Raw genomic sequence first — 16,012 nt, forward strand, 5'->3', positions numbered from 1 at the left:
CTGTGTTGGTTTTCTCATGGCATGGCTCATATATTTTTTTCTGGGCAATAAATTAAAAGCCAACAACTTCCCCACATGAATCAGAGACAGAGGACACCAATGAATTCAGGTACATTGTCCTGTTGGAGAACATTTGCTTGGCCCATCGGAGCAAACTGGCTGTCACTGTGCAGGTCAGATATACATGTTTTCACTTGTCATTCAACAAACAATACTGTGTCCAGAGTCATCTGTTCTCCAAAGACATTTCAGACCGAAGGTAGCAGTACCATACATATATAATTGCTTTATCTTGAGAATTTCAAAAAATTTCATCTGATTTGTTTTCGGTCATTTTCAGTGAGCGGGCTGACCCTAGTTCAAAACCAGATTTCAGAAAGAGGCTGACTGAAGGTGCTAACATTAACAAATCCCTGGTTACACTCAGTTATGTCATCAAAGCACTGGGTAGGTATTACTTGTGTCCTGTTATTTTCTGTCCATTAAAATGCATCAGTAGGTATATTTTCTGGTATAACATAACTTTTTATGTAAATTTTGGGTCCATAACTTGTGCTATTGACTGATCTATAGGTTAACACAGGTTTGTTGGGCTGAAGTAATACATTGAGAGAGAAATTCTATTGTCATGTAATAAAACACTTATTGAATGGCTTACTGGCCAATAGTAAGAACTATTAGCCCCGAGGGGCAAATAGTCAAAACTATTGACTGACGAGCCATTCAATAAGATTTAGCGTTTATTATATAATAGTGTTGAGATAAATAACATTTTCATTCCTTAAATACTTAATTAGTTTTTGAAAACCTGTATCAAATTTTCAAAAATAAATTGTATCAGTTGTGTCCAAAAATATTGGAATGATTTTTGTCCTATATAATTTGCAAATTAGAATAAAATAAATTATTCGACTGTACTTAAAAAATCAGGATGATGTACTCGTTTCCTTCAAATGGATTAAGTTCCTTTAAATTGAATTCTCGTTAACACACTTTTCTGTTTACATTTAACTTTTATTCAATAAGAAAAGCTTGATAAACGACACTGTCATGTCATAAACACTTGATAACTGGTATATTTTAATAAAACCATCGTTGGTACAAAAATTCCTTTTCACATGTTATAATATGGTACTACTTGTCGGTGATTTTCAGTGAAAAATGAGTGAAGAGAAAATCATAATATATTGACGTAGCATGATAAATGGATTTCTTTTTATTACTGGCTGTATAAATTTTCCTTGATAGAGATATCTTAAAGAAAACTTGGAGTGTTTTCTTTTTTTGTCAAAGACACGATATTTCAATCAAATTATGACAGAAATGAGATTATTTCAATGTTTCTTTGTATTGGCATAGCTAAGGCAACAAATGGGAGGAGAGGAGGGTTGGTGGTGGGGGCTAGGATAATTGGAGAATTAATGTAGTATATGGTATTACTATTCATTTGTAAACCATATCACAAACTGCTTTGTCGATCTACTTGTACATTGTTTAAAAGTTCTAATTTTTTGCATAAACCGGAATGAAAATTGCAATGGCCATTGTTCTTTGTAGTATATTTCTTGATTCAAATTAACTTTACTTAACAAGAATTTCATAACTTTAAGCAGTAAAGAATAAAATGAAATTGAACTTTATGTTTTATACATCATTGTATTGATAGTGCAATACAAGAGGGAAGGGGCTGCGGCTAGGGTAATTAAAGATTTAATGCAATATATAGTATAAGTATTTATTCATAACCTCAGTTGTCTGTCAGTCACGTAAAAATAGACACTCTAACACTTTTAAGATTTTCTTTTATGTAAACAAAGAACGATTTTTTCCGTGTATTGTCTTGTCGATTAAAACACGTTTTCGCAAAATGACCTACTTTTGGGTATTCCGCCTAAAAAGGATTCCAGATTAGTATCCCTTCCTGGTGTAATTCAAACATGTTAGAATGGAAATAGACTTTAGTTTTGCATGCTTTGTTGGCAAATAAAACATGCTTTTTGTTCAGATGTGTCCTGAGTGATTAATACTACGCATCTGAACTCAAAACTGTGTTTTATTTGCCAACAAAGCACACAAAACTAAAATCTATATCCCAGTTTTAAGCGATCATAATTTATCTTCAGAAATTAATTAGCTTCCGACTTGCGGGCAACAATACAGTAAAAACCACTAAAAAAAATTGAAATACTGGGAATGCTAAGAGTATAAACTTGTAAGGTATATGAACATCCAACAGTAGATGACAAACGACTTAATACAGTCAGTTTGTCGCCACACTCAAAGTAGTTTCCTTGCTAATTAGGCGGAGGAATTTCATGAAAATTTCATGCAGGCAAATAAATAAGTTTATAAATACATTGTGAAATTTAAGATTGAATGCTTTCCTGTATAGCAAACTTATACAAACAAATAATAGTAAACATTGTACATATAAGTAAACAGAAAAGAAATGTAGTCTGAATTTAATACTGTATATCCAGTCAAACACACAAGGCTTTGATTTTGCATTTAGATCATACTTTTTGATCTAGTCTGTATTAGATTTTAAGCTCATTGTATTTACATAGATATTTATAAAATTTGAGTAGGTCTGCCTCATTAACTTTAATGAACATTTATTTGATATTTGGCTGAGGAAGGAAACTCTTGTCTAAAGATTCATATTTTGGGAAATTATCTGTTACTTCAAAGGGTTTATTATGACTTTGTATATAATGCAGCTACCACATTTTTGGTATGAAATATGTTAATTAGTTGTTAAACCCTTACTTTAATGATTGTTTTCAAATGTTTGATTATTTAATTCACAAAGTAGAAAGTCCTGAATTTTTTTTGATTACCTCCCTTTATGGTTCAGATTGTTTCATGTTCATTATTGACAGAAGTTTACCTAACTGCTGAAAACTTTTTTCAGTGCACTTGATAAAATTCTTGAGATTTCTTTTTGAAAAAAAAAGTACAGTCAACTTTTTTATTTCGGGAAATGAAAAAGAAAGTCATAAAGCAACAATAGAAAAGAAGAAATAAAAGATCTGAAAGGCTCGTCTGTCTCTATATTTGGTGTTATAGCTGCTCTGTAAAAGAAAGTCATGTAATTTTTAAGAGGAAAACATTATCCATTTTATGGTAAATCAACAATATTGTTTGTTGAATGACGATGAAAAACTACGGTACACTATTGGAACATTTGTTATATAAGGAAAGAAAATATTGTTGTGGCCATTCTGTAAAGATTATTGTAGGAAATGTGTTTGCATTTGCAAATGGTTAGCAAATATTTGTTTAGATTTTATGCGCTTTAGAAAATATTGTAACAAAAAATTGATACAGTTGTGTGTGGAGCGTTTGCATTTATTGTGCATACACAGAGAAAAGGCATTTTGCACCATGTGTCTAAATATTGAAGTACTGTTTGCATGAAAGGCAAACTTCAAAAGACTGCTGATTTTGCTTTGAGTAAATAATTTATAGCGCAAACAATATATTATATAGATTATGCTATAAATTCTTCTGGAGTGTTTCATTATAATATTAGGGTAGAACAAGATACAATGACTATGCAGAAAATTTATGGGTCTGCCTAAATTCATCATAACTTGAATTTTTTGTTGACATGATAAATATTCAGCATCATTATATTTAAATTCATTCATTTTGTTTAGGTCCTGAAATATTTAAATATTGAGAACTTTAAAATACAGATGAATCTTAGACCCCAAAATATTCATACCTAGATACAGAATGATGTTAAATCTTTGAGTCATTGCAGACAGTCACGGAAGTGCAAAATAAATCCAGATAGATACGTATAGGATAGACAACGAGTGCCGTTGTCTACGGCATATATACAACGAGCAAAAGCGAGTTGTATATATCCCGTAGTTAACGGCACGAGTTGTCTATCCGACTTAGACCACGTGACATAAAAACTGCAATTATTGAAAACTGTCCCACGCGTTCTATAGAAATTAGGATTAACGTGTTTTTATAAGAGTGATATTATCTTTGTACCGTTAGCGCTTATTTGTCAGTAGGACATGTGAAAGAATGCAGGTTACTTTGTATAGATTCAGTTTTACTCAAATATCGGATTTACTAAAATTTGACGTTCATTAACACTTTAAGTCATTTGCAATCGCAGATGCTAAACAGTTAAATATGGATTTCTCAAAAATACTCAAAATTGAACTTCTGAATAATTAGTTTTTGTGAGGAGTTTGCATGTTGGCAAAACACGATGACAGATACGTTGATTCAAGAAAATAGCCAGGTTCCGAAACTACAAAAAAGGCTGACAGCAAATCGGAGGTAAACATGTTAGATAAAAAACAATACTGTTGTTTGAAGTAATCTGGTATTTTAAGTATTGACTAGTGGTTACTGGTAATATACATAATCACTTCTTTATTTATTTATCAGGATATAGTTAGTTCGTAGATGCTCGTAGGACTACGAACACTTTTAACTATATCGTGCCTTTCTTGTAAGAATGATGTAGTTGTTCTACTTTCTAACATGGCCCAGTTGTTCGAAACTTTAACGGGCTGTAAGTTTAGTTTAGTTTAGTTTAGTTTAAAGTAATTTATTTTAGCTCGATTGTGATGAAAGCTTCAAGCTTATTGTGACCACTCTCGAGTCCGTTGCCTGGGAAAACCAGTACTGGTGCCATATGAGAAATCATGGTCGTGACCCCAATGATGCTTGAACCCACGACCCCTGCATTAAGCTGTTAAACTTACCGCCTGTTAAATTTCTGTTCAAGATACTAGATACTTCTTGGTGGGTGGGAAACACTAGTATGATGTTTTAATTTTACTGTAAAGATGATTTAGTGTTTGTAATACTTAACAAGTACATTTGTTTTTCTAAGTTTTCTTAACTGTCGAAATATACTTATAAAGTTAATCGACCGTTAGCTCAATCGCCTGATAAAGTTTCGAACAACTGGATCCAGTTGTTTGCAAATGTAAGGATCGTGCTGACATTTCTATTTTGTATATTTTATAACAAGTGAATATAAAAAGTTACAACTGGTGGAAACGTTTCAGTGAATATGTAAATTACGTATTTACCCAGTTGATTCTACACTGCAAGTATGGAGTTTCTTGTAATTCAATTTGATTTTTATATGGATCTAATTATAACTACTACTCAATTCAAAGATTTGCGCTTTTCTGGATATGTTTATGTTCGGTCTCGGTCATAAACAATCGCGCGGACTTCTGCAGACGTTAATACACACAAAAAAGAATATTGCAAGGCGATTTAACTCCGGCGTTAGCCTGTATTGTTAGATAGTAAATTAACACGAAATTCACGCGTTTTTTGCCCAAGTTTCCCCGATATATATACAACGCTACTGTTGTATATGAAATATAGACGGGTACAAGCCTGCTTTCTGATTGGCTATTTACGGATTATCGTGGTCTAAGTACAGTTAATGAGTTCAGTGACATTGACTTTATTATGACTGCAAGATTACTGTACTGGACTATACGCTAGCTGTAAAAACAGATTGAACTTAGTCCTTTATTCATAGATTTGATGCTGTCTTAACAAAATTTCAAGATTTGACACAACAGAATGAGCATTTAATTGTTTGTTTCTACATATTCAGCTGAGAGGTCCCTGTTATCATGGTCCACAGAAGAGATGGGGTCGACACAGAGCTTCCACAGCAGTGGTGGTGGGGAGACAGCGGCAGGTACGAGCCCTGCTGGTCCCAACAAACAACGAGTGCCATACATTCCATACAGAGATTCAGTTCTTACCTGGCTTCTCAAGGATAGCCTTGGAGGCAACTCAAAAACCATTATGATAGCAAGTATGTACAGCACTAAAGGTGCATTTTTGTTTTGTAGTAGTTTTAATACTTCGGAGAAAAAAGAAAGCTTTAGAAAGTTTTGTTAGTTTTAGAATTTCAACTTACAATGGACGTTTGTTTTTCATCTGAGCAAAATGTTTTGAGCTATGCTAATGTTTTTAAGAATTTTATTGTTTTGTTTGACTGGAATTTATGATGTTTTTCAACAGTATTTGAGTGCTGCTGTAGGAAAACCAATTTTAAGGCTTTGTGACAAGTATGGGTCCAGATCAGCTGTGCAGTCTGATCTGGATCCATATTATTGTCCACTTGTCAGTTGCATACAACTAAAATTGATAAGCAAATAGTATGGATGTAGGGATAAATGAATATTATGGATGTGCGCTGATCTGGACCCTAACAGTATTTCTTGCACAGCTGCGCTCATTTCATTTCTGCAACAATGTTCAGTCAAACTAATCAGTTTGCTGGATTGTGTAGAAGTGTTCACTTTTCTCAAGTTTCTCCTGAAGTAACTCACAACTTTTCTACATGAAGTAGACATGTAAAAAACATAACTTCAGACACTGCCTTTTGTCAAATTGTCACAGAAAACAAGTTCATTAATGGGGGATTGAACTTCTAGCCTCTCAGTTTAAGTATTATACTCAACCTATGGAGTGACCTTGACAAGCCCTTCAGTTTGAACTTGTTTTTCATGGTAGATTATCTTTTGAAGTTTATTCAATGTAAAGTTTACATTTTACAATTTTTTCAGCAATAACGCCAGCTAGTCAGTACTACAGTGAGAGTATAAGTACATTACGATATGCCCAACGAGCGAAAAATATCATCAATAAACCGAGAATTAATGAGGTAAAATATACAATTTTAATCATCAGTATTATATTGCTGTTCTATTTTAAGATATATCTATTTTAATGAACTCCAATATTAATACTGTCAGGTTGATTGATGTAATTGATCTGTCTGGTTTTATAAGATAAAAGAAGCTTGAATGAATCCAATGAGTTCAGTTGCAGATAGCTGGAGTTATTAGCGGAAGTTATTAGCATAAATTGGTGTTTGCAGATTAAACAAAACAAGTTTAATTGGATCAAATGTTTCCTTTACACGAATGACAAATGTTTCCTAACAGCAATGAATATAATACTGTAGAACTTCCTGTTGTAATTACTTGGTAGTTTTAGTGGTTTCTCTTATATTGTCAAAACATGTTGGTTTTGTAATAAATATTAAAGGTAAGATTGTGTAAGAAACAAATCTGATTTGGTATAGTGGTTGCTCAGAGGAGGAAATGTTGGTTTCTCATTTCTGAGGGAAAAAGTATGACTAAGACCAGGCAGTGTGTTGATTTGTTTGGGTTTAACACCGTTTTTCAACAGTATTTCAGTCATGTAACGGAGCCAGGGCAGAATCATTCATATGTTCTTTCAGCTAAAATTTCAATCGAGTAAAGATGATTTAGAAGAAATATAGTATTAATCCCTCTAGTGAGTACTATAGTACTGGTACAATGTTACAAGGGAGGTAAAAAGTGTTGAGATATTTATTTATGTATACATTGCTTACATTCCTTTTTTAGATATCTCAGTGCAGTTTTTAATATTTTATCTTCTATGATTTCAGGACACTAATGTAGCTTTGATTCGGGAACTTAGACGGGAAATTGAGAGGCTGCATGGAATGCTAGCGAATGCTCAAATGGTAAATTTGTAGAAAGTATTGTTTTATTCGCATAAGTGGCATGCAGCCCAGAAATAAAGAAGCTATGTCAGTATGTCTAGTAGTGTGCAGTGACTTGCTGCTTTTGCACTGTTGTTTTTGCTTTAATGAATGAAGTTGCACATGTCATATATCTCGTGCTACAACTGTATATACAGGGTGTTGTCAAAAATTTGAACCCAATTTCATGACACACCATGAAAACTGTCATAATTATTCTTGCTTATAGATTTATATATCAGATTATTAGAGAAATGAATAACAGAGTTTTCAGTTTGTTATGTTTTCAAAATCGTGAACTGTAGAAAAATATCTTACTATAAAAGAATAAGTAAAACAATATTAGAAGAAATTATTTTATACCTGATTTTGTTTTAGGATATATTATAATCTGATATTATTCAAAATTATCTAGCAAGCTTTGCTCGATATGTGTTAAATGACAGTTTGATCCCTTGATTGGATGCATATTTTTTCCTGATATTTTACCAGACAACAGTATGTCTGATGTTTTTCATTTTTCCTCACTGAGACCTGTAGAGGAGTTGTAATTTACTTGTGGAGAACAAATTAATACTAGCACAGAATGTACAGAATCCAGGAACACTGGTTATGTTAACTGACTGATGATACATTATTGATAAACTGATAGTAAATCAATATCACAAAATAATAAATCACATTTGCCACTTTTCTGTCCATTCTTATTTCATGTATGGTAAATTTTGTATGGTGAATGTATGTAATAGGATATTAACCTAACTAACTAAATAGAGTGCTTAAAGAGCTAGATAAGTGTTTCACCATAGATACTGTCAGTTAATAGTGTTCACTTGTTTTCAGCCAGCCACACAACTAGGGCCAAACTATTTACCAGGGGACATTGTATACTTTGTCCCCAGTTTACACCGGGGTCCAGATGACCCCGAGAATCAGGTATTGAAGCTTGGTGGCCACTGTGTAGATACATAACTCTGGTGTAATCTAGATGGTTTATTTTTGTATAAAATGTATATTTTCAGCCATAAGTCAGAACATCTGTAAGACTATACTAAGGTAAAGTAAGAATGAATTAAGCGCATTTTTAACCCCCATCTTTAGTCTGGACCTATATTTGTTAACATTCTGTTCAAATATTCCATTGATCTATATTTGCACAAGTAGGTAAGACTCCTTAAAAATAAAATTTAACAGACATGAGTATTAGAGAGTGTCATGATTTATGTGGAGTGTTAAATTAATGCCATGTATGCATAGAATTGTGTAAAATTGTGTCCGAGTTCATACCCCTGACCTGTATGTCACATTAGAGTTTCATTGTTAAATGGTACAGAGAATGGAAGATAGGTAATATTAAAACCTGCGTAACGGCCTCTTATATTAAGTAGCCACTTGTCTTAAGCAGCCAGTCAGCTAACTTCCATCTTTACTTTTTGTTCTAATACCAACTTGTCTTAAGCAGCTACCTGCTGTAAGCAGCCAGATTGTGTTGCTTCCCTTTGCTGGATGCTTAATATAGGTTTAACTGTGTTTCATGATGTTGTTGATTCACTTAATTGAACAGCCTGTTACCAGGTGTTGAAGAGCTGATGCAAGTATTTTTGAAACTGTAAAATAAATGTAAGAAGTACATCTTAATACAGGTCTGTAATTTTTCTATCAGCTATTTTATTGAACTCGTTCAAAAGTATGTTATTTGAGTTAGTTATTATCATTTCTTGCCAAAAATAGACTTTCTGACTTATGGCTGGGAATAGTTAACAATTTATATGATGCACATACCTATATGTTTAGATATATAGCCTTCACATATAATTTGTACTATGTCTTAATTTTGTAACAGAATGTCAGAAGATGACACCATTTTAGACTTTATTCAGTTTCTTTACACATTTAAATTCTTGTAAGTTTCTTGATAATATAATTTTTTAATTTGTTCGTTTAAGTGATATGTTTGCCTGATGTGAACGTATCAGGCCCCGAGGTTAAAAAATTAAAATTGGAGACCAGTCTTGGAATTCAGCCTTGCCATTGGTCAATTTCAACATTGTTCTCAGAAACAACCAATCAGATGCTGACATTTTGAGACTGGTTCTTTAATAGTTAACATCTATTGACATTCTGTTAGAGGTGTGATTTTACAACAAGAGAGTAAATCTTATTTTGAAATAGATGTGAATTACATGTTTCAAGCTCACCTGAGCCAAACTGTCAGGAGAAATTGAGATTACTTGTATAGTGGACGCAACTTGACCCTGATGGTTGACCTTTGTATTATAATACATAATGAGGCACAACCTATTATTGAAAAGGTGTGTACGTAAAACGCTGTATACAAACTCATTCCATATAAATATACACGGCTACCCTAAACACCCCTTATTTCTACAATGAAATAATCGATATGAATAATCAGTCAAAGGTCAGCCATCACGGTCAAGTTGTGACTACTATAGACTGTGAACTACTAATAGACTGGATAACTATAAACCAACATCTCTTAAATTTTGTGATTTCTTAGAAATTGGACATACTCACATCATCAGAAATTTAGCATGTCAAAATTGATTGTACTTTTGAATATAAGGCAGCTTATAATTTGCAAAAATTTTAAAAAATTAGTGAAAATAAAATTCTTGCTAAAGTTAACAAATCTTTATTATGTTTTAACTTATGTTGACTTCATTTTTGACAAAATGGTGCAATTCTTGAAAGATTGTAAACTGAAGAAAAACTGTTTTTAGATAAACAAAATCAAATAAAGATAATTATAAAGTTATTGTATGTAATTGAATTGAAATAATACATTTATTGTGCATTCTTTTCTTTACCAGATCTTTTGAAAAAGATTATTTGATGAAAAGTTTTAAATTTCATTTGAGAATAAGATAAATTATGTTTTGGATATGACATTGTGTTTCTCTTAAATTGTTTATGTCAGTTTGGTTCTCAGGTGAGCAACAAATGGCTTTCTTGCTCTAAAGCTAACTGCTATTGATATAGATTTGCCAAGTTAAGCTTTACCATTTATAGCAGCAAAAGGGATGATGTTTTATTCATAAGTTCACTGAAGCTTCAAAGTGAAATATTGGGAGAAATGCCAAAGCTGTTTTAGAAAGTAGTGTCTGGAACTGGCTTTGTGTAGCTTCCAATTATAATTCCATCCATTGATATATATACATTGCAGTATAAAATATAACATTTATGCACCACAAGATATATTGGGATCTTATAACACACATTTAATTTTATACTCCTGACAACATTGTACTGCAGAATCATTTAACTTTGTGTGCATGGATTTTTCAAGGTTTGGCCAAATGCCTATTTCAGTGGGATATGACTTTTTGGACTTTGATGAGGGATGGAAAGTTTATTTATTCATTGAGTTTATTTATTCATTGAGGTTTAATGTTGTGGATTGTGGTGACAATGTAATTCGCCCACAACAATTAGTTGCTCACAAGTATTAATGATTTTTGTCGAGCCCGCTTGCGGAAGCGAAGACATAGTTGTCCAGATGGCTGTTCGGTGTATGTGCGTGCGTGCGTCAGTGCGTGCGTGCGTCCGTCCGGATTTGTTTGTCCGGACCATAACTTTGACATGCATGGAGCAATCTTGTTTATATTTGGCCTGAATGTTAACCTCAGTGAGACGGAGTGTCATGCGCAAACCCCAGGTTCCTATCTCAAAGGTCAAGGTCACACTTAGAGGTCAAAGGTCAAATTCAATAACGACTTTGTCCGGAGCATTGCTTCTTCATGCATGGAGGGATTTTGATGTAACTTGGCACAATTGTTCACCATCATGAGACGGAGTGTCAGGCACAAGAATCAGGTCCCTAGGTCTAAGGTCAAGGTCACACTTAGAGGTCAAAGTATACAAGAATGACAACTTTGTCTGGAGCATTTCTTCTTCATGCATGGAGGGATTTTGATGTAACTTGGCATAAATGTTCACCATCATGAGACAGAGTATCATGCGCAAGAACCAGGTCCTTAGGTCTAAGGTCAAGGTCACACTTAGAGGTCAAAGGTCAGATATAAGAATGACTTTGTACGGAGCATTTCTTTTTCATGCATAGAGGGATTTTGATGTAACCTGGCATAATTGTTCACCATCATGAGACGGAGTGTCATGCGCAAGAACCTAGAATTACTTCCCTTTGTTGTTACTATAAATAGCTTGTATTGTAACTTTTTTATTACTTGTGGTAGGGAAAAATCAGGACCACTTTTCTGTAGTACAACATGCATGTTACATCCAGTTTTGAGGTGTATTTTGTCCTATCTCTACTGGTAAGGGTTTTTATGTGGACTTACAATTTTTTTTTTTTTTTTTTTTTTTTTTTAGATTTACTTCCCTTTGTTGTTACTACAAATAACTTATATTGTAACTTTTTGCAATCTTTTTTTTATTTGGCATAAATGTTTGCCTCAGTGCGACAGAGTGTCGTGTGCAACTCCCAGTCCAGCACATGAAGTTGTTACAGGTTATTACATAACTTTAAAGTGATAGCTAGTGGAGCTTAGGGATGATGTTACTTTCATGTACGGACTCGATCAAACTGAGTCTGCTATTGTTTTGCTTTGTTTTGTTCAATGCTTATGAAGAACTACAGCAATAAAAAACAAACATAAAACAAAAAGGCAGTTATTAAATATTTATGTTTGTCCTTTCCTTTAGATTTAAAACATTCTGAAATGTGCCAAAATCACTGTGTTTCAGCTGAGTTTTTTTTAAAAAAAACATTATTTACTTCTGTTCTAGATATTGAGAACAATTTCAGGAATTGAATTTTAAGTTCTCCATTATGCAAGCAGTGGTGTTCTAAAAGTTCTTGTAAAAAATGCAAAAGTCATGTTGAATAATGTATAATGTAAAAAGCAATACTCTTGATATTTGCATGTCTAAGCTTATCAAGACATTTTTGCAGACATTCTTATCCCATCATATTTTTCAATACTCAAGAATTGTTTCCTGAAGGGAGGTAACCTTGTAAGTGTTACATTTTTCAGATATGCTTTTTTTTCTTTTAAAAGGGAGGCAACTTGATAACACTTCCTGAGTCTGAAGATTCTATAATAGCAGAGAAACTACATGAAAATGAAGAAATGGTAAGTTCTTTAGAAATCAAAGTATTATTACATTAATTTTAGTAGTGTTTTATTACATATATATATCACATTGCTTTGAGCTGCCAAGTTGAGCAGAATACTTCAAACCAAGACAGAACTACTATAATATGCTTTCAGATATAGGCAGAATTATAGGGGCATGCAATGTCCCTAGAATTGCAAAAAAGTAAGAATGCCAAATTCTTTGACTGTGTGCTTGTTCACCTGTTTATATATAATCTATAGTTAGTGTCCAAGATATAGTTCCAAGTTAGGAAGAAATCATAGACTTGTAAGCCATAATCCAGATAAGTGTCTAGTCATGTACTATTTAATTATAGGAACTTCTCTATGTACGTAAAATTTATCACATATTTAATCAATAACATTTACACAATTGTATATACATATAGATTTCACATTTTGATATGATTTTGTATGTACTAACAACAATAGGCCAAGCAGTTGACCCAGTCCTGGATGTGTAAATGGTCTTCCACACATGATATAATGAAGGTAACTTTGTTTAGAATATAATAAATGATATTTTAGATCGACAAATGATCCCCCAAACCAGTAACGTTTTTGTTTTTTTTTTAAATCAAGATTTTCTGCTTTATTTTGCAAGATCCTGATATAAGTTGTACATCATTCTAGGGAGTAAATTTTCAGGTATCTTGAGTCAATTTTTGGCCAAAAAAGTATTTTAAATTCCGCTTTGTAAAATCCTTTGTAGTTATTCTATTCTAATTGTTCGAGGAAAATGTTGCAGTTCTTCTAAATAAGATATCCTGATTTTATAGCAGTCTATAAACAGTAGAATTTGAAAATTTTGTGACATTCAAAACTGCTGAAAGGATTTAAAAAGGAAATACCTAATGACAATTGTTCTTGACAATAACTTCAAAACTAGTCAAGATACTCTGAAATATAAAAGGTTTCAGTTACCATCCTTAGTGTTAGTTAGAATGACATGATATTATGAATGTTATTGTCTTATGTTTAAGAATAAAAAGTCTCGTTATGGAAAAGGTGGAACAAAATAGTGTATTGGTGTACTGGGAAATATGAATTTAACATTTATGAAAATGTATATGAGCTGTTTATTATACAGTATGTGTGGGAAAACTTAAAATTCTACTTCCTGTTGATTTGGGTAATTCTCGCAATTGTTTGGTAATTCACATGAAATCTTAAATGTTGTGTGAGATTTTGTAGACAAACAAAAAAACATAATTTAAAAGAAATGAATTTGAAACTTGTAGGAGTCAGATTTGAGTATACGAGGATTGCCAAATCGCAGTAGCTCTATGGGTGTGATGATTGACTCACAGTTACCTTACTTGGTTGGCATGGACGACGATGTACTTAGTACAGGAATTGTTATCTTCCATCTAAAGGTAATGTTTTATTATTTACACCTGCAAGTCCATTTTTTGTGGTACTTTATAAAACTTAAGTAAGATCTTGACATTCAATTAGGAAAGACAAGCATAGGTCTGTTAGTATTGTTATCAGTCATTTTCAAGTGAGTTTGTTCCCCAGAGGAGAGCAGATGTTGTCCAAAGTTATTTCACAGAACATAAAACTTCTCATCCACATGTTAAACTTCTCATAGACTATAGCAGCTATAGCATCATGAAATATGACTGTTTTCATGATTTGTTGACTTGATTAATCATTACATCCATGATAAAGTTGTATTCAGATATGAAAGAATCATGTTTATTTTCCTGAAAACATGGCCTAATTGATGTCTCATGGACATAGCATTTTGTGCGATGAAGTAGCCAAGAAACAGTGCTGCCATATTTGATATTCTGTTTTATATACAAGTTATTTCAAAACTTAAATGATATAACAGAACAGTGTTACAATTAACTGACACTCACAGAATCCATTGTTTTGGCAAACAGTATACACAATCCTAAATTATTCTTCGGGAAGTAACATCATTTGTTCACAGTGTTTCAGTATTATTAAAACATAGTTACGTTGACGATAGGGCCATCTATTATTTAGCAGCATACGTGTGCCCTTTTGAAATTATCCCACAGGTGTATAATCACAGTGTCTTGTTTAAGTATATTTTTATACAGTTCTGCAAAATATTAATTTGTAAATAACGTATATTTTCCAGGAAGGGGAGACAACTGTTGGAAGAGAGGATGCTGATACTCCACAGGATATAGGTATAGATTCTTTTTTCAACCTGTATCCTGGTAAATGGATTAGCTATGCTTTCTAATAAATGCAAATTCTTCTGAAAAGAAGACTTTCACGAAATTTTAAGAATACAAAATAAAACAATTTCATTGTAAATGATATGAAAACAAAGATGTGTTAGTGTCATTTCTTTTATCAGTAAAATCGTTTATTTTAGTTGCAGTTTAAATACATATGGATCTGTTTCAAATATTGTACCAAATTGTTTGCTTTGAGGTTCATTTGCAAGATCATTTTTGTGATCGTGCGGTGTCCGTCGTCCGTCCATCCGTGCGTCCGTAAACTTTTGCTTGTGACCACTCTAGAGGTCACATTTTTTGTGGGATCTTTATGAAAGTTGGTCAGAATGTTCATCTTGATGATATCTAGGTCAAGTTCGAAACTGGGTCACGTGCCGTCAAAAGTAGGTCAGTAGGTCAAATAATGAAAAAACGTTGTGACCTCTCTAGAGGCCATATTTTTCATGGGATCTGTATGAAAGTTGGTCAGAATGTTTATCTTGATGATATCTAGGTCAAGTTCAAAACTGGATCACGTGCGATCAAAAACTAGGTCAGTAGGTCTAAAAATAGAAAAACCTTGTGACCTCTCTAGAGGCCATATATTTCATGAGATCTTCATGAAAATTGGTCAGAATGTTCAACCTTGATGATATCTAGGTCAGGTTTGAAACTGGATCACGTGCGGTCAAAAACTAGGTCAGTAGGTCTAAAAATAGAAAAACCTTGTGACCTCTAGGGCTTATTTCATGAGATCTTCATGAAAATTGGTCAAATGTCAACCTGATGATATCTAGGTCAGGTTTGAAACTGGATCACGTGCGGTCAAAAACTAGGTCAGTAGGTCTAAAAATAGAAAAACCTTGTGACCTCTCTAGAGGCCATATATTTCATGAGATCTTCATGAAAATTGGTCAGAATGTTCAACCTTGATGATATCTAGGTCAAGTTTGAAAGTGGGTCACGTGCCCTCAAAAACTAGGTCAGTAGGTCAAATAATAGAAAAACCTTGTGACCTCTCTAGAGGCCATATTTTTCATGGGATCTGTATGAAAGTTGGTCTGAATGTTCATCTTGATGATATCTAGGTCAAGTTCGAAAGTGGGTCAAGTGCCATCAAA

The 16,012-nt window shown here is 33.1% G+C and overlaps 1 protein-coding gene across 7 annotated transcripts in view; it reads left to right on the forward strand.

The window, feature by feature from the left end:
- LOC123566392 (uncharacterized) overlaps window positions 1-16,012 on the forward strand; it is a 151,087-nt gene that overhangs the window by 46,113 nt on the left and 88,962 nt on the right. For 6 of the 7 annotated variants that reach the window (XR_008371779.1, XM_053548560.1, XM_053548571.1 and 3 more), the window contains 9 exons: window positions 341-447; window positions 5,618-5,824; window positions 6,582-6,679; window positions 7,454-7,531; window positions 8,393-8,485; window positions 12,592-12,666; window positions 13,123-13,182; window positions 13,932-14,066; window positions 14,807-14,858. Coding sequence is in view for 6 of the 7 variants with exons in the window: in XM_053548560.1 (XP_053404535.1) it covers window positions 341-447; window positions 5,618-5,824; window positions 6,582-6,679; window positions 7,454-7,531; window positions 8,393-8,485; window positions 12,592-12,666; window positions 13,123-13,182; window positions 13,932-14,066; window positions 14,807-14,858 (905 nt within the window). In the remaining variant the exon portion in view is untranslated. The remainder of the gene's footprint in view (window positions 1-340; window positions 448-5,617; window positions 5,825-6,581; window positions 6,680-7,453; window positions 7,532-8,392; window positions 8,486-12,591; window positions 12,667-13,122; window positions 13,183-13,931; window positions 14,067-14,806; window positions 14,859-16,012) is intronic. The other variant, XM_053548579.1, reaches the window with a different exon arrangement.

Source organism: Mercenaria mercenaria, chromosome 1 (assembly GCF_021730395.1).
Source record: "Mercenaria mercenaria strain notata chromosome 1, MADL_Memer_1, whole genome shotgun sequence".
Classification (NCBI taxonomy): Eukaryota; Metazoa; Mollusca; class Bivalvia; order Venerida; family Veneridae; genus Mercenaria; species Mercenaria mercenaria.